Source organism: Symsagittifera roscoffensis, chromosome 7, assembly GCF_963678635.1.
Source record: "Symsagittifera roscoffensis chromosome 7, txSymRosc1.1, whole genome shotgun sequence".
Lineage (NCBI taxonomy): Eukaryota > Metazoa > Xenacoelomorpha > Acoela > Convolutidae > Symsagittifera > Symsagittifera roscoffensis.
Window position 1 is genome coordinate 39,286,313 of NC_087068.1, and position 27,059 is coordinate 39,313,371.

At 37.2% G+C, this 27,059-nt stretch overlaps 2 protein-coding genes across 2 annotated transcripts; both read left to right on the forward strand.

Moving 5' to 3' along the window:
* On the forward strand, positions 1 to 15,214 carry LOC134851821 (midasin-like). The gene is made up of 3 exons (XM_063868075.1): positions 1 to 844; positions 1,519 to 14,391; positions 14,788 to 15,214. The coding sequence occupies exons 1-3, from the start codon at positions 1 to 3 to the stop codon at positions 15,069 to 15,071; spliced, it is 14,001 nt and encodes a 4,666-aa protein (XP_063724145.1). The 3' UTR covers positions 15,072 to 15,214.
* A 94-nt stretch (positions 15,215 to 15,308) lies between these two features.
* Positions 15,309 to 26,390, forward strand: LOC134851519 (adiponectin receptor protein 1-like). The gene is made up of 8 exons (XM_063867645.1): positions 15,309 to 15,868; positions 18,357 to 18,494; positions 19,037 to 19,187; positions 22,115 to 22,301; positions 23,287 to 23,474; positions 23,848 to 24,041; positions 25,482 to 25,692; positions 25,911 to 26,390. The coding sequence occupies exons 1-7, from the start codon at positions 15,320 to 15,322 to the stop codon at positions 25,632 to 25,634; spliced, it is 1,560 nt and encodes a 519-aa protein (XP_063723715.1). The 5' UTR covers positions 15,309 to 15,319; the 3' UTR covers positions 25,635 to 25,692; positions 25,911 to 26,390.
* Positions 26,391 to 27,059: the final 669 nt, after the last annotated feature.

Below are 27,059 nucleotides of genomic sequence, written 5' to 3' on the forward strand. Positions count from 1 at the left end.
ATGGCAACGATTGTTTTGGATCTTTTGAAATCTGTCGACAACCTTGAGTTGATTGTCGCCGCAGTCAACAAAAACAGAAAGTGCCTCCTGTCTTTATTATGTCATTGCAAAGATTACGTAATGCAATCGCCTAATGGACTTGAGTTTGCCCCAAATCTTTTGTTCTTATGCACCATAGTAACTCGAGTGTGTGGTCCTACATGTAAACAGTACCAAGTATTTCTGGTGGAACTTCTTCAGAACTTGAAAGATTTTGGACTGGAAACATTCTGCAAAGTATGTTGCTCTGAACATGGATCAACGTCTATGTTAAACCTTATCATCGATAATTATCACGCTTACTCTTCAATTTTTTCGTTGCATCTGCTTTTGAATTGCAGTTCAAGGGTTGAACAGCTATCGTTCAGTCATTTTTGCATCGAAATGGCAAAAGTTTTGTGCATGGGTTGCTCTGAAAGTGAGAAAAATTCTTGGGTGATGCGAGTTTTTGGCGAAGAATTATGCGTAGAATATGAAGTTGCCTGGATAAATCAGCTTGAAATTTTTGATAATTCTCTTAAAATGAAACAATACGAAGAAAAAGATATTATTCCGTTTGACCTATCATCTCTAACCGCCGAAAATTTACATATACATGATGATGTACAAGTAGTTTTTGAATCAGAATTTTTTAAACCAGTGCGAAGTAATGACTTGAACCAATCGGAATATGTCGTATGTGATTCTAAACGAGACATTTTGAATGAAGTTGCGAGCACGCTCAGCCGTCATGTGCCGCTGATGCTCTGTGGATCATCTTGTAGTGGAAAGTCGAAAATGGTGGAATTCTTCGCTCATACGATAGGTATGTATTTTTTGTAAACTTTTTCGAACAATATGTGGATGGTAATTACACTTGCGATAGCAAGTGTATTTCAACTGGGCTCTAGACTTTTCTCCGTAAATAACTCACAGAATGTTTAAAGTTAGGAATGGTAACATTAGGTTTAGTTTATACTAAGTTCAAATTTCTTAACATCTCCTTAAATTTTTGAATGCTCAAATTAAACGCCACTTGGTAAATTTTTGAATGCTCAAATTAAACGCCACTTGGAACTTCAATATATTTGAACATGAAAAAACTTGATTTGCATATTTTTCGTTTTTCTAGTTGTTTCTTCAACGATAATAAAGTTTGAAGTCTTAACGTTTGAAGATAATAACCTTCGAAGCTCAGCTTCGCCTGTGTTTAATTTTTTTTAATTTCCCGATTCGATCGCTTCGCCTCTGTGTAAATACAGGTCCCGTCTATTGTATGCGCTCTATTTTTTTTTGTTAAATTATATCAAGTGTTTCCTTACAGTCTCTTTTCTATTTCATTAGATGAATACCATCGAAACGGCAGATGTTTGAATTACTTGAGCTTAAGGTTGAAAAAGATATTAATATAATGCAAATTCACGTTTTTCCAAGCTAATTCGCACAAATTTGTGCTAAATTTTGTGCCCAATTTTAAAGATATATTTAGTTTCGTTTAAGGTATCTCAAACGACAATATTGTACGCTTGCAAATTACATCCCAGTTCGAAGACCGTGTGCTTACTGGATTCTTCACTTGTGGAGTTGAACTGGGGGAACTAGTTTGGCGTCCTGGATTGCTACAGCAGTGCTACTCGGCAGGCAAGTGGCTCATTCTAGAAGACATACACAAAGCTAGTCCGGACGTCATCACAGTGATTGAACACTTCTTGGCCAATGAAGAGAAAATGAGCTCAAAAACTGGAAAAGAAAAAGAATCGGTAGCCGAGTTCCAAATAATCGCAACATGTGAACCAGATTATTCGGGGAAACTTCATCCTTTTTTGAAGCAAATGTGCTCTGGATCCAAAGGGTTCAAGTGTTGTGTTCTACCGGCAATCGAAGATAACGATCTGAAAGGAATAGTTGAACAAAGGTTTTCGAATCTTGTGGACTTGTCAACCAAGTTGTTAGTGCTGAAAAACTTGTTGACTGCCAATCAAAAAACAGTTTTCTCGTTGCACGCTTTCATGAAATTTTGCGACGATGTTAACAACTTGCCGAAACTAGATGCGGAAGTGATTTGTCATTCGGCTGTTGATTATTTTACAGCCATGATTCCTACCTCCCAAGACCGACTTTCTGCAGCCGAGGAAATAGTCGCGGTATTTAATTTTCCGAAGGAAAACGCAGATTTCTTGATCAACCAATACAAACCAGCACTGAAAATTGAGAAACACACATTCAAAATCGGTAGAAGTCAAGATGTCACCCTAAAAGCTGATTCGCAAAGAACTAAAACGAACTACGCTCTGACAAAACCGGCTCTTTTGATTGGAGAAAACGTACTATTAGCGGTTCAAAGTGATCTACCAGTATTATTGTGCGGTGAAACAGGTACGGGTAAGACGACATTAGTTCAGTTTTTAGCCAATCAGGTTGGAGCTGAAATGACAGTACTCAATATGAGTCATCAGAGCAATTCGGCTGATCTGATTGGAGGGTTGAAGCCTGTTAGTTTGAGTCGACACTTCGCACCAATCAAAGCGAAGTTTGACAATTTGTTTGCAAAAACGTTTAAAAAAGATGTGAACGAAAAGTTTCTCGGCCACGTGACAAATGCTTTTGTGAAGGAGAACTACAGAATGTGCCTGAAGTTGATTTTACATGTCTCGAAAATGGTGCCAATTAAGAGTAAAATGTTGAAAGCTTGGAAAGAGTTTTCAGCAGAACTAGAAAGCTTAACATCGTATATGCAAAGGCAAGAGAAATCAAAGGAATCTCTACTGTTTTCATTTGTCGAGGGATGTTTGCTGCAAGCCATGAAAAATGGTCACTGGTTGCTTTTGGACGAAATAAATTTAGCTAGTCCGGAAACGCTGGATTGTCTTCTGGAAGTGCTGGAAAACCGAAGATTGACAGTTGACGAAATGGCCGGTAAAGAATCAGTGTATGCCCACAAGGATTTTAAACTCTTTGCCTGTATGAACCCAGCAACTGACGTGGGCAAAACAGCTTTACCGTCTTGTGTGAGAAATCATTTCATGGAGTTCTACTTTCCTCTAACTTGTGATGAAATTGATCTTGCTTTACTTGCAAGCGAGTATCTGAAAAGTTCAGTTAAGATCGAGGAAACTCAAATTGACAATCTCGTTAAGCTCTACATTGATCTTATAAATTTATCTAAGAACAAAGTGTTGTACGATTCAGAAGAAAAGTGTGCTAATTTCAGTCTGAGGCAATTTTCACGAGCGCTTCGCTTTATCAGTCAAGCAAAAAATTGCTCGGTGACAAAAGCATGCGCTGAAGCGTTTAAATACGGATTCATAAACCAACTAAACGAATCGTCTCGAGTGAAAGTGAAAGAGAGAATCGATAAATATTTTCCGCATGCAGATAAAGAAAATTGGCTGCGAACTTCGCCCACTGCGATTGCTATAGAAGGCTTTTGGGTCGAACCAATCAATTCTCTGGAATCTCTTGTAAACGAAAAATACGTCTTGACATCAACTGTCAAAAATCATTTGGGCCAACTGGCTTGTATAGTAATGTCAGGACGTGATCCAGTTTTACTGCAGGGTGAAACTTCAGTTGGAAAAACCAGTTTGATTCATTACTTAGCTGATCTTCTGGGCCAAAAAGTCTGGAGAATAAACAATCACGAACACACTGATATACAGGAATATCTTGGCGCGTATTGCTCTTCGAAGACAGGTGAACTAATTTTTGAAGACGGAGTTCTTGTCAAGGCAATGAAAAATGGAAACTGGGTTATTTTGGACGAGTTGAATTTGGCCCCGACTGAAGTGCTAGAAGCATTAAACCGACTTCTAGATGATAACCGAGAGTTGTATGTTCCGGAGACGAATAAACTGATAAAAGCGCACCCGGAGTTTATGTTGTTTGGAACCCAAAATCCAGCTGGAAGTTACTCCGGCAGAAAAATTCTATCTCGAGCATTTAGAAATAGATTCATAGAATTGAATTTTGATCAAATTCCCGAAGATGAGCTGAAAACTATCATTAGTAAAAGGTGCGATCTTCCATCTTCTTATTCGACTAAAATAATTAATTTGATGAAATCGCTACGTTCGCAAAGAAGTTTGTCGAATATGTTCGCAGGAAAATCTAGTTTCATCACGTTGCGAGATTTGTTCAGATGGGCTAATAGATATAGCAATGCTAGTTTGTCATGTGAACAAGTTTTGTTTGACTGGAACTTGTTTTTAGCCCAGCAAGGTTTCATGTTGCTAGCAGGAAGAGCGCGAAACGATATCGACAATAATTGTATCAGATCTTCAATTGAGAAGACGTTCAAAGTTAATCTAAAACCAGAGGAGATTTTCAAGTTTCCCAGCCATAAATCAAAAGGAGTCTGCACTCCAAGATATTTGCGCAGTTTGATTGAAATGATTGACGAACATTCCGATTCGTTTGAAATAGCGTGGACAGCCAAAATGGTCAGGATGGCAATTTTAGTTAGTAACGCGCTGGAAAACAAAGAACCGGTGTTGCTTGTCGGTGACACGGGATGTGGAAAAACTACAATTTGTCAACTGTTAGCACAATCGATCGACCAAAATTTATTCACTGTTAATTGCAATATGAATAGTGATGCGAGTGATTTTATCGGTAGCTTGAGACCAGTGAGGAATCACGAATCATCAGACATTGACACGGATGAAAGTTTGGAATCGATGGCTGCTAGTTTGTTCAAATGGCAGGACGGCCCGGTTACCCAAGCTGCTAAAACAGGTGGAATCCTCCTACTAGACGAGATTTCCTTAGCCGATGACAGCGTGCTTGAAAGACTTAACAGTTTGTTTGAAGAAAAACGAACACTGTTGATAGCGGAAAACACGCAAGACAATAAAATTGATGTTATTGATGTTCACGATGAATTCAGAGTAGTTGCAACAATGAATCCGAGTGGAGATTACGGGAAAAAAGAGCTGTCAATTGCTCTAAGAAACCGATTCACTGAAATTTGGTGTCCTTCTGACATAGCCCGTGAAGATGTTTTGGCAGTAGTAAATCAACTTGCATCCGATTTTGTGCCTGAAGATGTCTGCAATTTATGCTGTGACTTCGTAATGATGTTCCTGGAAGAGCTGAAAATATCGCTGCGAGACGTGAAATCCTGGATGCAATTCATAAAGTCGTCGACAGGAAAAATTGGAATTCAACAATCTTTTGTTGAAGGTGCCTGGTTGATTTTTCTGGATGGTTTGGCACCAAAAGACGCAATTGTGAAGAAAAAATGTATCGGTTATTTAAATGAACAGACAAATTACCGAAGTTTCAGCTCTGACAACAAAGTGTTGGTTCCAAAAATTGAAGATAACTTCCTAAAAATAGCCGGTTTCGAAATAGAGAAATCTGAAAATGCAATGGATGTAACAAATAAATCAAGCTTTGATTTTCTAGTTCCGACAACTAACGTAAATTTGGTTAAAACAATGCGCGCTCTGAGTATCAAGAAACCGATTTTGATCGAAGGTGTTCCGGGAATAGGAAAAACTGCACTTGTTGAGAACATAGCTAAGCTTACAGGAATTGACCTTGTACGAATTAATCTTAGCGAGCAAACTGATATTTCTGATTTATTGGGAAATGATTTGCCGAATTTGTGTATTGATGATTCGCAAAATGAAAATGAAACTCGGAATCCAGTTTTCTCATGGCACGATGGACCATTGCTTTCGGCAATTAAATCGGGAAAATGGGTGCTCCTAGACGAAATCAATTTAGCATCACAGTCAGTTTTAGAAGGACTTAATGCGCTTTTCGATCACAGAGGCGAAGTTTACATATCAGAGTTAGATCGAATCTTCAAACTGGAGTCATCTACGACAAGGTTTTTTGCTACCCAGAATCCTTCTGAAAGTACAAATGGACGGAAAAATTTACCAAGATCTTTTGTGAACAGATTCTCGAAAATTTTCATGGATCCCCTGACCGAAAAAGACTATCGATATATATTCGAGTCAATCCTGAAGAATGCATCTGATGATTTGAAATCAACGATGCTTGAACTGGTTTCGAAAAGCAAAGATGTCAATTTGCGAGATGTTCTAAAATTCTCAAAAATAACCGAAATGAACAAACGGAAACTGAACAGTGAATTACTTTCTTACTGCAAAGACGAAGCTTTTCTTAATTTCATTGTAGGATCGAAGCTTCAAAGTACTCAAAACGAAATTGCGAAAATGAAAATAAACGAAGTTGATGTTATCCCCAAAGCGAGGAATTCTTCTAAAAACTTCAGAATAGGCAAGTTTCAACTCACTAAAAACTCGACCTCAACTTTGAAAAGCTTCAGCTCTTTATCAAAGATGGAAAACTTGTTTTGTTTGGAATCGATAATGGGTTGTGTGGAAAATGCATTCCCAGCATTAATAACCGGACAAGACAGCAATGGACAAGTTGAATTAATTAAACAGTTAGCAGTAATAACAGGTCATGATGTGCACGTGATCAACTTAAATTCAAGCACAGATGTCCTTGATCTTTTTGGAAAATATTCGAACTTTGATCCAAATGCTTTGATATCGGAATGTTGTAAACGAATTGGAAATGTGATGAAAAAGCATTTCAGAAGTCAACAAACTCCGAGAAAAGTAGCAGATAAACTGCTTATGGGACTGATTTGTTTAGAAACGTGTTCAAATATTGAACTTTTTGAGAAGTTCACTCAGATTCTGGAAAATATTCAAAAGTTCTCAGAGCTAATTTTCGAATCAGAAATTGAAAGTATTCAGCGAGTAGTAAAAGCGTGTTCAATAGAAAGAAAATTGAACAATTTCGTTTGGGAGAACAGTGTTCTATTAGACAGCGTCCAAAACGGACATTGGTTGATTCTACAGAACGTTGACCTTTGCTCATGTGCTGTTTTGGATCGTCTGAACAGTCTGTTAGAACCAGGGGGAAAGTTGACATTGGGTGAACTCTCGAGTAATGAAAGCGGAGAAATCCAAAGTTTTTCTCCGCATGAGGAGTTCAGGATTTTTCTGACGTCATCGAAACGGATCGAAATGGAAAACACTGACGCTGTGTCATCTGCAATGTATAATAGATGCGTTTTAATTAACATTCACTCACAAGAAAATCATAATGAAACAGTTTTGGATAAGACAAAACCAGAATATCTTCTAGGTTTCGATATTTACTGCTCAAAGTTGCATTCTTGGATCCAGGATGCTCGTTGCTTGAAGAAAGTCTTAAAAAGTAGCTCAGATGATGTTATGAATAGTCTAAATTTGCTAATTGAGCACTTTCCGACTTTCGAAAACCAAGCAGAAAAAATGAAGTCGTGGAAATACCTGGAATGGCCAGATGTTGAATCGCTATCTCAAGACATTGAAGCACTGTTGATTAATAGAACCCCTGATTTGTGTTGGATATTTTTACCCATCCTGGACAAATCTTCCAACTATTTTTTTTCTTCGATCATCAAATCCGTGTCTGACACATTTAAAATTATTTCAATTTTAATCAAGAGAGTTTGTGAAGCATCAAGTTCCGATGGTCAATCTTTGGAGGTATTCGTCTCAAAATTAACAAAGAGAGATGACATATCTGTTGAAGCCAATAATGCTATTAACTGGGAAATGATCCAAAAAGAGTTTCTTCTCAGTCAGAAACTTCTTAAATGGGCAGTTTTTCTCCTCAACAAGACGTCTCAAGGAGTCTCGAATCATGGAAGCTACGTGGTTTCTAAGCTGTCAAAACTCATGAAAAATTTCGATGACAATGAAGAAAAATGTGAAACATCGAAAACTTCGTGGGGAAAAGTTAGCAAAATCTTGCAAGTTTCTGCCACCCGCAGTGAAGTTACAAATTTGAAAGCATTGTTCTCGGATAAGAAATGTATCGAAGAGCCAATGGAAATTGATGACATGATCCCAAGCGATATTCGGGAAAATCAAGAAACATTTGATGCAGCGTATTGGATGAAGCTGGTGTCCCTTCTTTCGTGCAAAGAGATTCTCAAGAATAATCTTCGAGAACAGAAAAATTTGTCTCAAGCGTTCAAACTGTACAATTTATCAGATGTAGTTTTAGAGCTGGTTCTGAAAAATGAGGAGAAGATTACGAAAACTAGTAACTTTGACATACAGTTTACTTCAATGCTATGTTGGGCTAAATTATGGCACTCTGAAATTGAGATGCGAAAGCAGATTCAAGACTCAATTGAAACTTTGAAGCGAAGGGAGATGTTTCCAGAACCGACGCTTGAGAATCATAGGTCGATTTTGGACGATGTCAATCAATTTTTCTGCATGTTGTGGCAAAGTTCGAACTTTTTGATTCGCACCTGTTCATCGTCAGATCAACGCGTAAATGATATTGTTCAGGATATTTCAAAGAAATTGAGTTTTCAATTTGGTGGAAATGCAGTCACAGTAGAAAGCTTACCGGCAATTGGACGCCGAGTGTTTGAAAGAAGTCTAGAAATTATGGGTAGTTTTGACCCCGCCGAAGAAGCTATGATCAAAATTGATTGCAACAATGCGTACGTAGAATCGATTTCGAGGTACCAAAAACTAAAAATCATGCTCTATAATCAGCTCCTACAAATTGAAGACTCGTCAACGTACGTTTCTAGGCATCCAAAATTGATTCTTCTTGAAGAATTTCAACTAAAAGTTCAAAGCAGAACGAAAGATCTGCACTCGAGGTCATTTCCGAGGGAACCGGATACCGAAAGATATAGGTCATTAGTAAATATGTTAATGGATTTCGACAAGTCAATTTTGCAGAGCTCGAATGAAGTCGGAACCCAAAGGGATGTTCCTGGGACCCTCAATGGTGAAGTGATTGCGCTTAGAAACTCGATTTTCTCATTCATAAAACATCTTTTTGAGCTCTTCCCTGATTTCAAGGACGTTTTCTACCTGCCAGTGACTGGTTTATGTTTAATGCTGCTGTCAATTGAGCGTATGGAGTGGAACTCGAGCTTAACTGAATCAAGAAATGCTAAACTTTTCCCGGAATTGTCTATAAATAGTAACTGGATCGATATTTTCATGGCGGAAACTGAAAACGCCGAAGACAGTTTTCAGAAATTGATTTTGATTATTCAATCCTTTCCATGTTATTGGCAATCTACAGGTTCTGTATCGTCGAGGCAGCTGAAAGTGTTTGTTTCTAAGATATTTTCGAAATTGTGGAGACTATGGCGCAATCATGAGCAGAAAGTTCTCGAAGAAGAAGAAACAAAAGCGAGTGGCTATGTGTACAAAGAGAAGAAAGAGCTGTTAGCCGAAAGTATTATTTGTGATGAGCCAGAAATCTTAGAAGCTGACTCACCCCTCAGCGAAATTTCGAAAAGACAACCAATTGAAGAACAAGGAAGTTTCCATGAGAAAAATTACTACGAAGTTTGGAAAAGTCACAATGAATTGTTGCAATGCTTGACAGCTAATCAAAAATGTACAAAACCGTCTGAAATATCGACAGATTTGATTGAAAAATTCTCAAACTTGACCAAATCGGAAGTTTACAGTTTGAGTCAAACTGAAAGTTGGCTTGAAAACTTAATGTTGCAAGTGATCAGATTTCATGACAAGTTTTACAGAGGCGAACAAGTTCAAGACTCTAAACTTTACAATATTTACACGGATCAGAATATTTCTGAAACATCAAAATGTGCTCCTTTGTTGAAAGACTTGAAAAGCCGAGTTGAATTTTTGTTGCAAGAATGGCCCGAAGAACCCAATTTGTGCAGCTTAATCAAATCGATTGACAGAATTTTGTATTCGGTGCCTGTTTCTCAGACGGTAGTTTATTTTGCGGCATCTTTAGAAGCCCTATTGGCCATAGCGAACTCGTGGCAAGTAGTCGCAGCAAGGCACGTTTCACTTCAAAATGAGCTGGAACCCTTGAAAAATCTAGACATGCATTGGCGTCAAATGGAGCTCAAATTTTGGAAACAGAGTATGATGTATCATAAACAAAAAGTGTACAGATCCGTGTCTAAGTTCTGGTTCAACTTGTTTGCTTTATTTGTACAAACCATGAACGGCAAAAATAACATGGAAAAGTTCATTGAAGCGCTTTTCAAGTTTCTTCATACGTCTCCAATTGGCGAGTTTGAAGCACGTTTGGACATGCTGGCAAGTTGGAAAAATTATTGCAACTTTTTCGGGAAAACTGAAATTGCGTCAATCGTGAGCAATGTCGTCGACTATCATAAAGGGGCATTGGCAAGAATGGAAAAGTCAATCGAAGCTCAAGTGAATTTGCTGAAACATGATTTGGACTCGTTTTTGAAGATAAAAAGCTGGGGTTCGTTTAATTTATTTGCATTGAAGGAAAACGTAATACGGTGCAAGATAAAAATTAAGAAAGTTTTGAGCAACTACGATGAAATTTTAAAGCAACCCGTAGCCGACCATCTGATTTTGAAAAACGAAAACGAAGAAACTTCAGTAGAAAATGCTTCTAAAAAGAAGGTGCATTCAGTCGTTTTTTCAGAAGTTCAACTCAAATCAACGCAATTCGAGTTAGTCTTTAAAGCTTCTAAGAAATTTCAAAAGAAACTGAAAATATTTCAAACAAAGAAAGTTTTCTTCAATGAAATGACCAATCGACTTAAAGAAGACGTCAATGAAATTGATGATCACCTTAAAGAATGCCACAAGGAGTGCCAAGAGTTAGAACAAACACTATCAAATGCCAAAAACGACGATGAAAAGAAAGCGATGATGTCAACTGCCAAGTTTCAAATGCAGAAACGAAAAAACTTATTCAAGTCTTTGGCCGACTATTTGAGTGATCAAGGATTATCTTTCAAAAGGTCTCTTAATTCAAGTGAAGAGTTGTCAGATATAATGCGAAGCGTTCCTGCAAGCATTTCTTCCGAGGACCTAAAAAGTTTGTCATCTTGTAAAGATACTTCGATGTTCATAGCTCATCAATACGCAGCGTTTTCTCATATGACTCTTTCGCAAAAATCAGAGATTGATCCACGAATGTTCCAAATTTGTTCCGGATTTGTAAAAGATTCATATAACCAATTATGCGAGCTTTGGAGTTCTGTTAACTCTAGTCTGAAAGTTTGCGAAGTCGTATCAAAATTCGGAGACCTTTTGAAACCTTTTTCATTGGGTGAACTTTCTGCAGTTCAACATTTTGTTCATCCTGCAAACAATTTAGTTAATGAAGTCGTTCAAGATGTATGCAACCTTCTCGACGAATCAACTAAAGTTTCACTAATACTCGACCAAATGTGCCGTGAAGACGTTACCAAATTCCTTGAAAAATGTGGAACCAGTTTTGACTCTGTGAACAAAACAAAACATACAATTGATGATATGATAAACAGTGCATGTTGGAATGAAATGATTACAATGACTAAATCTGAGTCGTTGATACGAAGTGATGCTATTCAAGCCACATTCAACCGGGCTGAAAGAGCTTTGTGTACCTTGAACACTCAACTAAGCGATTGTCCTGAGAAATCCAACCCTTTCATCCTTTCATTAGTGCAAAAATCGAATACTTGCTTGCAGAATATTGAAAATTTTAACATTGAACTTACGAATTCTCAGAAAGAGGTTTTATCAAATATCAGCGAAGAACTGTCTTCAAAAGTGAAGCGAATATGTGTCAAAGTGATTAACCTGTCTCAGAAGTTACATGAAATTGCACCCCTAGACTTAAATGAGCAATGCGAGAAACCCGCTTCATTTAGGGTTTTAAAATCCTTCTTAGATGAAATATCAAGTCAGCTGAAGTTGAGTTCTGTAGAAAAAGATTTCTACCAATTGAAAGGATTTTTGAACAAATCCATTTTTGATGACAAGAATCTTGTATTGAGATTGAAAGAAGAAAAAGATCAACTTGCGTTACTTTCTAATTCCGTTTTATATCTCGACGCAACGCTTAAAATAACACTAGAAAGTGTGGGAGATACTTTCAAATCGCTGGTGATTTTGATCAAAAAATGCAACAAGATCTTCTTGGAATTGATTCTGAAAGGCTTTTGCGTACCTAAAGAGTTCAAAGAAGCTTTGCAAAGTGGTGAATCAAAAGATAAAGGAAAGTTCGAAGAATGTGGAATTGATGAAGGCGAGGGAGTCAAAGATGTCAGTGATCAAATCGAAAGCGAAGACCAATTAAAAATGGAACAAGAGCAAAAAGACGGTAAAAGTAAAGATGAGAATGGCGATAAGAAAGAGGAAAATAAAAATAATGACGAGGGAAGCGAGAATACGCCAATTGAAATGAGTGAAGATTTTATGGCAGATTTGGAAGATGTGAAATTAGACGAAAATGAAGATGATTCAGAAGAAGATAATGATAACATGGATTCTGTCGAAGACAAATTCGGGCAAGATGACAAACAGAATGATGAAAACTCAAATGAGGAGATAAACGACGAATTTTGGAATGACGATGACGAAGATGATGAAAATAATGAGAAAGAAGAAAATGATGGGAAGAAATTGGAAAATGATTTGAAAAAGGATGGAAAGGTTGACAATAAGGAGAAATTCAACGATGAACCTCCGGAAGATGATCAGAAAAATCAATCAGCCGACGATAAAACTGAACCGGTAGATGAAAATGAAGCCCAAATGAGGGCAGATGAAGGGAATGGCGAGGACGAAAATGAACAAAGGGACCAAGGGAAAGATGTTGAAGCTGGCGATGATGCTGCTGAAACAGAAGAGAACGACGAAAAAGATGAGGATATTGCATGTATGGACGACGTCAAATTAGACGGCGGAGAAGATGAGAACAATGAGATTAATGTAGATGAAGATGAAGAAAGTGCCGAAAAAGAAATTGAGTCAAAAGATGAAACCCAGGATGAAATGGAAAATGATGATGAAACTGAAGAAACAACGAAAAAAGATGGCGATAAATGTGATGAAGATGATGCTGAAAAAGAAGATGAAAATTCCGAACAGGGTCTTAAAGACTCTAGTGTACTTGATGAAGAGGCAGAAAATCCAGAGGAAGCCCAGAAAGAAGACCCGGTCGGAACCGAATTGGAGCCGCTTCCAAACGATGTAGTGGAACCTCAAGAGAACAGTCACGTTGGAACCGCTAGTGCCGTTGACGACAAAACACAAGATGAGCAACAAGATTCAGCAGTGCAATCATCAGCAGCTCGCCAAGATGAAAATGAGGAAAACGACAAAAATGCAGAAAACAGTTCAAAATCCGAAAGCGTATTGACGTACGGAAATGAAAGCAGCGGCGGAAAACGAAATTTGACAACCGACCAGTTTCAAACGGGAAGTAAGGATGAAGAACCAGTTCAAAAGAAAGGTAAAATTGAGGATGCGGATTTGACGGAAATGCCGACGAACCAAAATAAGCCGAAAGAAAAACTAGAAGATTTAGCGTATCAACATACGACTGACAATCAAAAACACGATGTTCAAATGTTTGACGACGCAAAAGAATCGGCTGATAATTTCTTTGCTACAGAAGACACTGAAATAGAACAAATTGAAAGCATGGATGATAAAATTGAAGAGAAGGTGGATGAATTTCTTGAACCACATGAAGAAGATGTGAATAAAAACGAAATGTCAATTGATACAACGTTCGCCCAGCCTAACGCAAATGAGAAGAAATCTCTTCTGAAAGACTCAACTGAAACTGAAGACAATAGTCCTGAAGACGATGCTGAATTGGACGATGCTGCAGGTCCCGAAAAGTTTGAGAGCTCAGTTGTCTCTGAAATAACGTCTCAACATCCGAGGAAAGATTATGAGTCACTTAAGTTATCCTTAGAAAGCATTTGTGCTGATTGGTCAGAAGTTGTCAATCATTTATCGGACCACGAAGCGACGATGCTGTGGAGTAAATACTCAGCTTTAACGTCTAATCTTTCACGACAACTGTCGGAACAGATTCGTATCATATTGGAACCTTTACAAAGTGGAAGGCTAAAAGGTGATTACAGATCAGGTAAACGCCTGAATATGAAGAAATTAATTCCATACATAGCAAGTGGGTATCGTAAGGATAAAATATGGCTGAGACGGACGAAGCCTCAGAAAAGAAATTACCAGGTTATGATTGCCATTGACGATTCGAGTAGTATGAACGACGGAAGAACAAGAAGCGTAGCCTTCGAAGCCATTGCAACTTTGACAACAGCCCTTGCTTTAGTTGAAGTCGGACAAGTTGCAGTCACGAAGTTCGGCGAAACTTGCGAACTAATCCATCAGTTCAATCAACCATTCACATTAAACTCAGGAGCGAATGTAGTGCGAAAGTTTGCGTTCAAACAGCCGAAAACGAAAATAGCAGAGTTGATGAAGTTAACGACAGAATATATGGTTGAGAATCGGATGGCTGCTTCTAGTCAACCTGTGCAGGATCAGTTGCAGATCATTGTTTCAGACGGAAGAGGGCTTTTTGTTGAAGGTATGTTTAAGGTTCCCATAGAGTTTAAAATCAAGTCACCAAAAACTAGTTTCTCACATTGAATCATTTCAACGTTTTATGCACTTTTCACGGCCAAGGATCAGTTTTTAAGTTAATACTCAAGTCGCTTTAGAAAAAGCGTTTTATCGGTCGAAATGAATTTGTTAAATAGCAAAGGAAAGGGTTTCTAAAATAGTAGGACAGCCAAAGAAAAAGAAAAATTTCACCTATTAGTCAAAAGCATTATTATGATGAATACTACAATCACTTCTTGAAAGCTGAATTTTTTAACGCAAAAAGCAAAAAACTATTTAGATTGATGTTCATACGAGGTGCTCTGTTTGAGCCAATTGTTCTATCCTTGAATTCCTATGCTTTTGACGCTGATTGTTCTAGGAACTGAAAAAGTTACCAGAGCTGTCGAGGCCAGTCTCAATTCAGGGATCTGGACCGTTTTCATTATATTGGACACTGCAGAAAATTCCATAGCAGATATCAAACTGCCAGTCTTTTCAAAGCCGACTTCAACTTCGAATGAGGCACCGGCTTTGGTCATGCGAAGCTACCTTGATGTGTTTCCATTCAAGCATTACATCATTTTGGGAGATTCTGAGAAACTGCCTGAAACTGTATGCACTGCTCTTCAACAGTGGATTCAACTAACTACAAGTCAAGATTGAAAATTGACGTGTGACTGAATCTGAAACAAAACTGTCTATTATAATAAAGAGGCCTTATTGCTATCGATCAGTTCTTGAATAATACAATATATGTTGCATAACGAATTTGATGTGTTGTGTAGAAAGAGGTTTTGGACCAATTATTTGTGTTTTGTTCATGATTGATGGTAAGTGGTGGAATAAAACACGGTCGTTTTGTTTCTAATTGTTTCATGTTTTTCTTCATGCACTGTAGATTTCAGAGCGTTATGGATGAAACCAGTGACAAAGCACACATATCGCGCTCGCCACCAACGATTAGAGCCAAGAAAGTCAAACTTATGCGATCGCTGAGCTCCGGAGATAACGTGCCAAATCGATGCCAACCGGACTCCGTTGCCGACAACTTCACACCACTGCTGCCCGCGTGCTTGAACGTCGAACCAACCTCTACGACTACTTCGGAGCCTAATGACCCTCTAAATGCCATAAATGATCAAACTAATTACGGCGCTACTTTCACAACTACAGCTGAGGTTGAAGCTAACTGTGAAAGTCCTTCAAAAAGTGTACCGAAAGTCGGTATCACAGATGCGACAACTGACTTTTCAACGACCGATGAAAGACCGGGAACTTCATCCGGAGATACGGGGGCGCACTCTTTCAAGACGTTCTCGGCTTCATGGTTCCATTTTCCCTCGAGGTCCTCGGCTGCTCAAGGCTCGTCAAGTCACAGGCGGGCTCAGAGTATCGGGACTGATTTGAAGTATGATAATTCCACGGATAATATCAACTCGGGCTGGAAGTGTTTCCCCGAGGTTAGAAAACTAAATTTTAGTTCCTGGACAATTTTTTCAAAAAGAAAATTAGCTTTGCAAAATTTATCGTCGCAAAATTGTTTTTCTAGTGAGCTGCTTTCAGAGAAGGCGAAATAGGGTCGAGGGCAAAAAAAAGAGATTTTTTTCCATATGAATGTGGATAAGTGTGGACCTATACTGGAAACAATTTTTTATGATTTTTTTTTTACCATTATTATTACCCTTGTTACCCTTGGTATAAGAAGAGCAGGGGTGGATTTAGCGGCGGGGGGGGGGGGCGGACGCCCCCTCCCCTCAGGGATTCGAACCCCTGCCGACCCAAAGGGTCCCCCCTTTGATACTTTTTCAGAAATCCATTTTTCGCCGACCGACCCTAAAATTTTTCTAAAGGCGCCTTTGGCGCCAATATATACTAACTTTGAGGGGGAGCGCTAAAAAAAGGTCGTCACAATTTTCGAATTTTTTTTAAATTCCGCCCCCCCCCCCCTCGAGAAAATCCTAGATCCGCCCCTGAAGAAGAGTATTGCAATCGGGTACTAGACGTTTTCCCGTAAATAAATTTGTTCACAGAATGGTCAAAATTAGAAATGGTAATTTTAGGTTCAGTTCAGAATAAATTCAAATATCTTTTTGTTCCCGGCACGCTCAGTCTTGAGGTAACGACTAGGCCTGGGACGGCAAAGGTCATGGGTTCAAATCTGACAGGACCTGTTTGTTTAAACGGGAAATATTCCGTTTCAAAAAACGTCGGCTTATTATTTGTCTGCTTATGGTTTTTCGGCTTTGTTGCCAGATCGTAGAATTTTTTTTTGCTGTACGCAATTTTCGTTGTTATTGCTTTCAGTGTTTTGATTTGATTTTGCTGGTCGTAGTTTTGCTCACTTTGACTTCGTATATTTTTTTCGATTAAAAAAGTTTATTCGAACCAAATTGTTTTGGCTTATATGTTATCGGCTTGATGGCCTAATTTGAGTCGTTCCAAGGCTAACATAATAATTTTTAAGATCCTCTCTGGATTGCACATATGCTTAAATTATAGTTCAAAGCTGGGGTTTCAACAATTCTTATTAGTTTAGCGCCTTTTAAAAAAATTTCGGCTTCAAGGGCATCTGATCACGTATCGTCAGAGCCTTTTTACCGCTTGTTAAGTTTTATTCTTTTTGATAGTAAGTTTTTTCTAAGTTTTTGAAATTTTTATGAGTTTTTTTTTTTCCATTTCGCTGCTGTTTCTTAATGTATCGCAAGTTGTGCGAAGTTCGGCTTTGCCTCTGTATTAATATTATGATTATTATTATCAATATTATTATTTTTATCACTATTGTTCCGACCATTTGAAAAATGGGGAGGAACTTTGTATTCGGGTGTGTTTTAGTTTTTTCTTTTTGTTTTCCGCAAAAAATCAGGTGCCACAAAAATTTATCGGAACGAGTCGAGTGATCTATCATATTAAAGCCCATTCAATCGTGTTTCAAACTACCTTAAAAATTTCAAAAAAATTTTCACTGTCGAGAAAAATCGGTTTGAAATTTTTGATTTTTTTTGTCTCGTTTCGAACTAATATGGTGTGTGCGTGTAGTCTTACAATAGCTTATTTGAGCTTAATTTAAGCCGTGAAAACATGATTTTACTCAAATATAAGTAGTTTTTGGAGGTTTTTAAGCGCCATTTTGTAAACAAGGTTAAAAATTCCAAAGGTTTTTGCAAAAATTTTTGAAAATTTTATTCAAATTTTGTTTAAACTTTGTTTTACATTTTATTTTTATTTTTCGTTTTTATACACATTTTTTTTCAAAAATTGTTTTCCGAATGGTTCTTTTTTACTATGACTGTCAAATAATCCTAAAGATTTTTTTATCACACCTTGCGGAAAAGAACGACACTAATTTGAAAAAAAAATGTTTTTGTATTTTTAAGACTGAGATCGGAACATTCAGTGCTACTTGCACAGTAACCGGCTGTCCTTGTTTGTATTACGATTGTTTTTTTTGTTATTATTATTATTATTACTATTATTATTATTATTATTATTATTATTTTTATTATGATTATTATTATGACTCTTATGATTATTATTATTATTATTATTATGATTATTATAATTATTATGATTATTATTATGATTTTTATTATTATGATTATTATTATTATTATTTTATCATTATTATTATTATTATTTTTATTATAATTATGATTATTATTAATATTATTATTACTATTATTATTACTATTATTATGATTATTATTATTATTATTATGATTATTATTATTATCATTATTATGATTATTATTATTATCATTATTATTATTATTATTATTATTATTATTATTATTATTATTATTATTATTATTATTATACAGGTTATTTAAAGAAAAGATTTTCATCTATCGAAATTAGTACTTTTTTGAAAGGAAGAACAAATTTCTATGTTTTGGTTCAATAAATGGTGTTTTTATGAATATCATATTCTACGATGGTTGACATGTTTAGATCCGTCACATGTCTCTCCCGGATGGGATGACGACAATGGAGGAGAGCAAGGAGCGCATGATGCAGACTGCGGAGGCGATGAAGCTGAGAATGATACAGGCGGGCAGAGACGTCTCCAACAAGTACAAGGAATGGAAGGTAACAACACGCATTTGTTTTCAAATTTCATATCCGCAAAGAAGAGAAAACACGCTGGATTATTTTTACCTGGAGGTTTTCCAATACGTAATCAATCAACACTTTTGAAGCAGAAAATGCGGCTGGTTCCAACGAGACCTAACAGCAGTAGCGGATTTAGGGGGGTGCGGACGAATATTCCCCCTTCAGGGATTCGACCCCTGCCGATCAAAAGGCTAGCAGTCTAGTTGTTGGTAACTCGATAAACGATTTGAAATGAAATTGGGCCTAATGGTTTAGCGGTTCTAACAGCTTGGTTTTTCTTTATTACGGAATCAGCGTTCAAGTTTGTCATACGTCATGAGTTTGAGTTCGTGAGAATCAAATTATAGAGATTTTGAACTTTTACGTTCTTTTCATTGTTTTAAAAGCTTAAGCTCACGCTCCCGAGTATCAATAGACAATCTATTCAATGCTCAGCTTCTCTTAATTCTCGATAAATGATATGTAATTCTAGCCAGATTTCTCAACGTTAAAACTCGGTTGTTCTCGTGTTGTTTCAGTTGTTAGCGTACCAGCACCTTCCAGACTGGCTGAGGGACAATGACTTCCTCCACAAGGGCCACAGACCCCCCATTCCGAGTGTGTGCACGTGCTTCAAGAGTGTGTTTAAAGTGCACACAGAGACTGGAAACATATGGACACATCTCATTGGTCAGTCGAAACAATTCCTTGTTCAGCTGCAAATAACATTTGCGAATTTTAACTTGTTTAGCGCAGTGGTTTTTTCCCTCTTTTTAGCGGTTCGAGTTTGATTTATTTTAAATTCACTTAAAAATAAATTCATTTAAACTTATTTGCTAAATGGTTGTCAAGTTACGCTCTTCAATGGTAAAAGTACAACTGCCTGAGATCTCCGCCTCTGAGGCGCAAGTTCGATGATTCTAGGCCTGATCCGTGCCGTGCTATTTGCCAGAGTGAAATATGAAGACACCATTTGGGGTTTTTTTTTCATGAAGTCTTACAATTTGTTCACGCTTTATTTGATTTTTTTCGCGGCTTGACTTTTGATTTCTGTCAAAGTTTAACTCGAATTCATTTGTTAAAAGGAAGACAACCTACGCTTTTCAATTAGGAAAGCAAAAATGTACGTTTATTAACACTTTTTTTTTAAATTTGTGAAACCTATCCGAAGCTCACCTCGTAAACTTCATTGACTCTGAAAACTATTCGAATAAGTTGAAAAAAAAACATCAGTTAGGCCCGCATTGATGAACCCTGTATTTGTTATATAACTGGGAATTTATTCTGTGAATGGCGTCCATTGAATCAAGGATCTCCCCTCTTTGCTAAGTTTGAGAGAAAATAGCAATGGTATTCAGACCAGTTTTTTTTCGAGAATGAAATTTTCCTGATTTGTTTTTGAACCTGCAAAGCCGAACCGGAAAAAACCGAGCCCACGTTTGCGAAGTGTTTCGAACCAATAAATGAGACTAAGATTGGTTTCTATATTTTGCTAGTCTCGAATAAAATCCGTTTTAGATTTTTCGTATAAAGTTTGTTTATTTCTTATACAAATATTTACCCTTGCGATAAGCAAGGGTATTGCAATCGGGTACTAGACTTTTCCGTCAACAACTTTGTTCACAAGATCTCAACTTCTGGAGGATCTCCACCTCTAGAAAATCCTCACTTCTATAGTACATGCTTTTCCAGAGGATCTTAACGTCTAGTCAAGTTTGCGTTTTTTCAAGTAGTTCTGGTTCAAAAGCCGAAAACATTTTCAGATTTAATTATATTCCGTGCCAAATTTTGTCGGCTGGTTCGCCGGATGTTTTATTTTTGTTACATTTGTAATAGTTTTTAAAAACATGTTAAATTCAATTTAGAAGAGCGTTAATATAGTAAATGGGTTTTTTGTTTTAACACGCGAAATTTTTTCTGTCTTGAAATTTTAAAATTGTTTTGAAAAAAAGTTGTTTTACTTTTCAGTTGTTTTGATGCTGATATTCTGATTTTTTTTCTCCCATAAGTATGTTCAATTGCTTTCAAGCATCTTACCAACTTGACTAGGTGGAGGCAGTTTGATTTTAAATCCCTTCAAGATGATAGCTTAGCGTATTATTTTAATAACTACAAATATTTTAAAAAACGTACATTTCCGAAAAGTCTTTGGTTTTAACTTTGACTTGACTCTTCTGTCTACGAAGGTATATGGCGAGTAATTCACAAGAATTAAGATTGTTGTGATTTCTGACCGAACGTTTTTTGAAAATTTTTTGTTTTGTTTGTTTGTACGTTATTGTTTTTTCCTTCGGGCGTCTTTTTTTTAAAATCTTTTTTGTTGTGATTCAGCTCTCTTGCTGTTACGTATTACGTTCATAATTGATAATATCGATGTAATTAAGTTCATTCAAACAGTTCTATAGGGAGTAATTTCATTTCATGATTTTATATGCTCTCTAGAAATTCTTTTCTGTCGCAATTGTTTTTCATTTTTGTTATTTGGTTTTGGTGTTAATTTTTAGCCAAAATTTGGCAGTGTTTTTTGATAACACCTTGTGTTCTTAATGGTCATGCGGGTTGTTAAGTAGTTTTTTAAATATTTTTAAGTTATATCTGTATTCTTGATATTGATAATGGAATCAAATTCTTGGCTTCTCCGACAAACTTGGCCTAGAGGCAACGACTACGCCTGGGACAGCAAAGGTCGGCCTGTCTGTGTTTTTAAAAGACAAGTATTCTGTTCCAATCAATTTTTTGGCTTATTGTTTGTGTCTGATTATGTTTTTTCTGCTTAGTTGCCTCATCACGGAATTTTCTTGCTTTACAAAATAGTTAGTTATTTAATAGCTTGCTCAAATCAAATTTAAACTTTTGTAGTATTTCCGGCACACAAGTTTTTGAGAAAAAATATTCGCCTGAGGTGGTGAAGATCCTGTGTTCCAATCTGACCAGAACCTGTTTTTTTTTCGAAAAGGAAATTTTCCGTTCCAAAAATTATCGTCATATTGTGTGTCTGCTTATGTTTAGTCGGCTTAGTTGCCTTGTTACGGGTTTTTGCTGTGCTGTAAGTATTTTTTTTTGTAATTGAAAGAGTTATGAAAGATTTACTGTAATTTGTAACTTCACTAAGTTTGTAATTGTTTGTTTTTTTTCGCTTCCAAACTTTGTTTGGCCTCAATTGTTTCGGCTTATCTTATCGAATAAGTGACCTAATTTAGTGTTGTTTCAAAGAAAAAATAGTTTTACTGCTTCATGTATTTCCGGAGGGGGGAGCCCAAAAATTAAGATTTTCAGAACTTTCAAAAGTTTTTCAATTGAACATAATTTTTCTCAACGGGAGTCTTAGCAACTTTTGTCGGCTATGCTGCCGCTCAATTATTGTCTGAATACTTTTTAAGCGCTAATTAATGTGTTTCTGGACGTGTGCTCGTCAAGTTGGACATCATTCCGGACAAATTTCTGAAATTTTTGTAGTTGTTTTTTTTTTCTCGAAATGTTTGTTTCATTTTCTGTCTGCTGGGTTGCAATGCTATGTCTGTGTAGAATCGCAAGTGGTGCGAAGCTCCGTTTCGCCTCTGTGTTGAAGATATTCATTTGATTGTTAGTACAATAAATGTATTTGTTGTTGCATTTAGGCAGCATAATGGTGGTGATGCTGTCCGTGTACTTCCTGGTGCGAGAGTTCACTAGGAGCCACTACATGTGGACAGACATTGCAGTGATGCTGACCTTCTTCACCTGTGCTCTCCTCTGTCTAACTTTCTCATGGCTGTTCCACACTCTACACTGTCACTCCAACGAGTACAGACTACTCTTCAGCAAGTGAGTATGGTTATGGTTGTTGTGCCCTTACAGACAGGAATTTATCACAATTGTACAGCATCATTATACAAAGGGCGTGCGGATCAAGCGTAAAATTTCTAATTTCTCCCCAATTCAATTTAAGGATAATAAAACTCGTTTTTTTCAATTTTAATACATGGGTTGGTAGGGGGATTGTTCGATTGATCCTAAATTGTTAATGTAATTCGTAACAATTCGTAACATTCAACAACAATTTGTAACACTAGATTAAACGGCAACCATTGATTTACGTGTAATCGCCGCGGAGCAGGTGTTTGCTACTTGCCATTGTCTTTTTAAGAGTAATGAACGTAGTGAAGACTCTTATATAGGTCTTGTTGATTTTTTTGTTTGTTTTTTTTTCAGCAAAAGTCTTAAAGTATTGATGCACGTAGGTATGATGCACTTTTTGAGTTCAATTGAAATTCATCTGCTGAAAAGGACGTAAATGGCACTCTCCAAATACGAACGTGGACATGGCGCAAAAAGTGGAATTTATTTATAAGATTTCTCAGCGGAATAGAAACTTTACCTATTGATCCAGTTTTCTCATGGTGGGTTAATGTTATCAAAAACAAAGGCAATCATAAATCGTTCTAGAAATTCAAAGAGTTTAAAGGGCATCTATTTTTTTCTGTGAAATTTGATTTTTCAAGAAAGTCTGTTTTTTTTTGTTTACTTGCGTTCATTACTCTTTTCCAATCTTCGAATGGCTATGCTTACGAATTGTAGCTTGTTACGATATGTCGGCTGTTACAAATTGTCACATGTTAAGAATTTTCGCCCTATCTTTGTAAACACCAAAAAATATATGTATTTTTTCAATCCCTGGATATTAGTGCATGCACGGCATTTTTCCACGAAGGAAGCTGATTAAATTCCATCTTCAATTTCTAATTCCATAAATAAATATACTAGATATTTTGGAAATGTTTTAAACTGTCATTGTTTTTTGTTGCTCTAGGCTGGATTACGTGGGAATAGCTGTGTTGATTGTGGGCTCTTTTGTGCCGTGGCTCTACTACGGCTTCTACTGCAATGACATTCCCCGGTTGGTGTACATCAGCAGCATCAACATCCTCGGCATCATCTGCATCATCATCTCCCTCTGGGACAGATTCGCAGCACCCAAATTCAGACCACTCAGAGCAGGCATGTCACACAACCTGGCTATAGCGATAGATGTATTACTTTATGGATCGATACTTGAAGGGTCCACAGATGATTTAAACAAAAAGAAGTTGGAAAGCTTCGATATAATTTATTGCGATATTAATGAGTTGTGACAACCATTGTATAAAGCAATAATGTATACTGATTCTATGTTGGATGGGTCGAAATCAAACGATTGAAAATTGTGTGAATTAGAATTTCAGTCGTTTGTGCAGAAGATGTTACAATTGAGCCAATACTAGTATTTATACAGTTTTTAATGTTATTAAGAAGAGTTTCTTGATTGCTGTTTTGGTCAGTCATAATCTACTCCAATAGTGACAAAAGCAATAGTTTGATGTTTTTAATGCAGGCTTGTACCTCTTCCTGGGTCTGAGTGCTCTGGTTCCGGCCGTCCATTTCATCGCCATGTATGGAGTGGAGAGGAGCTTCTACGAGGCCTCCTTCGGCTGGATCATCCTCATGGCCGTGCTCTACATCACTGGTGCATGTCTATACGCTCTCAGAATTCCAGAACGATTCTTTCCCGGAAAGTTTGATCTGTGGGTTAGTACTAGTAATACTAATTTCAACACGATGCAAGTACACAAGTTGAACTAATTTGGTGAGATTCTATCACGTCACCGATTCGAGTGATCATTATTGTGGTCACGTAGTGGGAGCGCGCACAGCATGTTCGATCGAAAGTCAGCTGTGCTACTTCGTCTGTTCATTCTCATCTTATTTTACGTGCCGGCATCAATACCAACCCTGGCCCCAATACATGTCCCCGTGTAACTCATAAATTGCACGCACACAAGATCGTGCGGATGAAGCCACCTTAAATGCAGTGGACTCGCAAACGTAAAAGAACACTATCGGAACTTCTACTGCTCCAAATGTACAAATAACCCTCTCCTACCCCTCCCAGTATCTAACACCCCTAATAGACAAATGAACGAAAATCATCGTATCACAAACACCTATCCGCAAGTTAATAGCCCTCCCCCTCATTTCTCAACATTTACTTGCCATTGTTTTTCTACGAAACTCACCAGCTGCCCCACCCCCTGCAGTTTACGCCTAAACATTATACATTATAGATAGTTACATACAACCCCAACTGTTGTTAATTGAGGCAAACGAGTCCAACTCTATAAACGATTTTAGCCAGCTTAGCTGTTTTGTAAATCAGAAATTTAAAACGCTTCTAAAGAACATTCTCATTTACTGAGTTTAAAAAGCCATTGACTAAGCCCCTCTCCCGTCAAAAGATCTTCCACTAAGATCGCAAAACGTCTATATCACAGAACTGTGACTCCCCCGCTCAAAAAGACGCACCCTTGCTGAAATTTTTTCCGGCTACATTCCCTACCTTAACACTACGTCCACTCTAACTGCTTCCAATATCCAGCACTTAAACTGCGTTGCATCTTTTTAACTGTCTCCAAAATCCATTTTCTCCTACCCCAATAAACCTCTTGTTCCGGCCGACAGAGACCGTAACGTTCCGTAGACTCTGCAAGAGCATGCCGGACGCACCCCAAATAATGGAGTGAATATGACTACAATGGTCACCATTACGCCGATGGCCTGTTATAAGTTGCCAAAGGAGAGAGTACTTGTATTGTAGATAAAAAAGCAGATTTCAACCCAATAACTTTCATAGGCTACAATTATTGCCAGTGATGTGTCAGAAAATTGCAGTATTTTCGATCCATTAGTTTTTGATGAGTGACAGTTTGGTAAAATATCCCTCACCCGCTAATGTGATGTCGTTTGTTTGCAAATGCGTGGCCTTATTGCATCCGAGGTTATTCTGCGCGATAATCATGAAAGATAAAAAAATCATTACTCTTTTCTAAGTTTATTTCTGTTTCGGAAGGATTTTATGAGAAAAATGCGTTTTCGAAAGCATGTTTTAATTTAATCGAAAATAACGTTTTCGATTAATAACGTTTTCGATTAAAAATAATCGAGTTATTTTTAATCCGGATACATGTTTAGGGTCACAGTCATCAGATTTTCCACGTGTTTGTGGTGGTCGCAATATTTGTACATTACTACGGTGTGGACCAAGTGGCCCAATACAGAGTGCTTAACAAGAAGTGTGACTTTGCCGGCAGCTTCTACCCCAACCAGAAGGGCACGGTTGAATGACAAATGTTGTCCACAGGCGAAGCACTCCAGCCGCCGTCTGATAATACTAGCATCGGATGTAAGAGCTTAGTTAAGGTTCTACGCACGCGAACATTCGAGACGTATTATGAAATTTAAAAATCTTTTTTGGCGTTCAAATGCATCCTGTTATTGTTTTGACCTTCACTCCTGTTATTTCAATAAACTAACCTTGAAATTAAGTTTAAATGTATCTAACTTTTCTTCTTTTTAAGTGATCATGAATTTCGAGTGGATTGATCTAGTTGATGTTTTAAGGGGCAACAATCAATTTTCAACTGATAGCATAGCGGACCTTCCTGGTCTTCACGAATCTCAGACAGCCGATGAGTAACTTCAAACACAGAATGAACCACCCTCAATATAAACTGTGCATTCAAACCCTCACTTGGCCTCACTCGTGCAGCAGCTTAATAATGCAGAAAACCACCTGCAGATGAGAACTAAATTTGAATCTTAATCTTTTGTTGTCCATCATAGATTACAATTAAATGCAGGTCTATTATCTAGTTTTGTTTTACTTTTAACTGCCCCTTTGCCTATCCGTTCCTAATTAGTCTGTTAGTTGAACTGTTATTTGGAATACACGATTAATGAATAATCACTGTGGTGCAAATTGTTGTTTAATTGTCGTTTCAAATCCTTGGACCAGGTTTTAAATGAATCAATCCTTTTCTTGTAGATATAGAAGACTTGCATATATAAATTATAAGCATAAATTTATATCTTAAGCAACAATTGTTTTAGTAAAAAAATTAAGTGAAATTTAACGCAGTTAAGTGTCTTTTCTGTTAGACCAAATTGCAAAATTCCGAAATTGTGATATGAGTTTTGACCTTAAATTGAATGAAAATAGCGTGATACTACAGAAATAGATTCGACAAAAAAGGGAAAGTTTTGGAAGTATTTTCTGGTAGCCCCCTCTTCTTAAATTCTGTTGTGAAATTTTTGGATTAGCAGTCAATGAACGCTGAAAAGAGTCATATAGTTCGTGTAGATTTTTGAAGAGGCGATGAGCGTAGTTCAGACTCTTCGCTAAAAAATACAGAAACTCCGAAATTGCGATTTGAATTTGACCTTAAATTGAATGAAAATAGCGTGATACTACAGAAATAGATAAGACAAAAAAGTGCAAGTTTTGGAAGTATTTTCTGGTAGCCCCCCTCTCCTTAAATTCTGTTGTGAAATTTTTGGATTAGCAGTCAATGAACGCTGAAAAGAGTCATATAGGTCGTGTAGATTTTTTAAGAGGCGGTGAACGTAGTTCAGACTCTTATATAGGTCGCGATGATTGTTGTTTGTTTATTTTCGAGGAAGTCATTAAATTTTTTCAGATTCAAAATTAATTTTTTCGCGGTTTGATTTTTGAAGTTTAGTTCAATTCCCTTGTTAAAAGAACGTGCGAAT

Coding starts and splice junctions, on each gene's coding strand:
- LOC134851821 (XM_063868075.1), top strand. CDS start 1: ATGGCAACGATTGTTTTGGATCTTTTGAAATCTGTCGACAACCTTGAG. Junction 845..1,518: donor ATTCTTCGCTCATACGATAG/GTATGTATTTTT, acceptor GTTTCGTTTAAG/GTATCTCAAACGACAATATT. Junction 14,392..14,787: donor AAGAGGGCTTTTTGTTGAAG/GTATGTTTAAGG, acceptor TGATTGTTCTAG/GAACTGAAAAAGTTACCAGA.
- LOC134851519 (XM_063867645.1), top strand. CDS start 15,320: ATGGATGAAACCAGTGACAAAGCACACATATCGCGCTCGCCACCAACG. Junction 15,869..18,356: donor GCTGGAAGTGTTTCCCCGAG/GTTAGAAAACTA, acceptor TGACATGTTTAG/ATCCGTCACATGTCTCTCCC. Junction 19,188..22,114: donor CATATGGACACATCTCATTG/GTCAGTCGAAAC, acceptor TGTTGCATTTAG/GCAGCATAATGGTGGTGATG.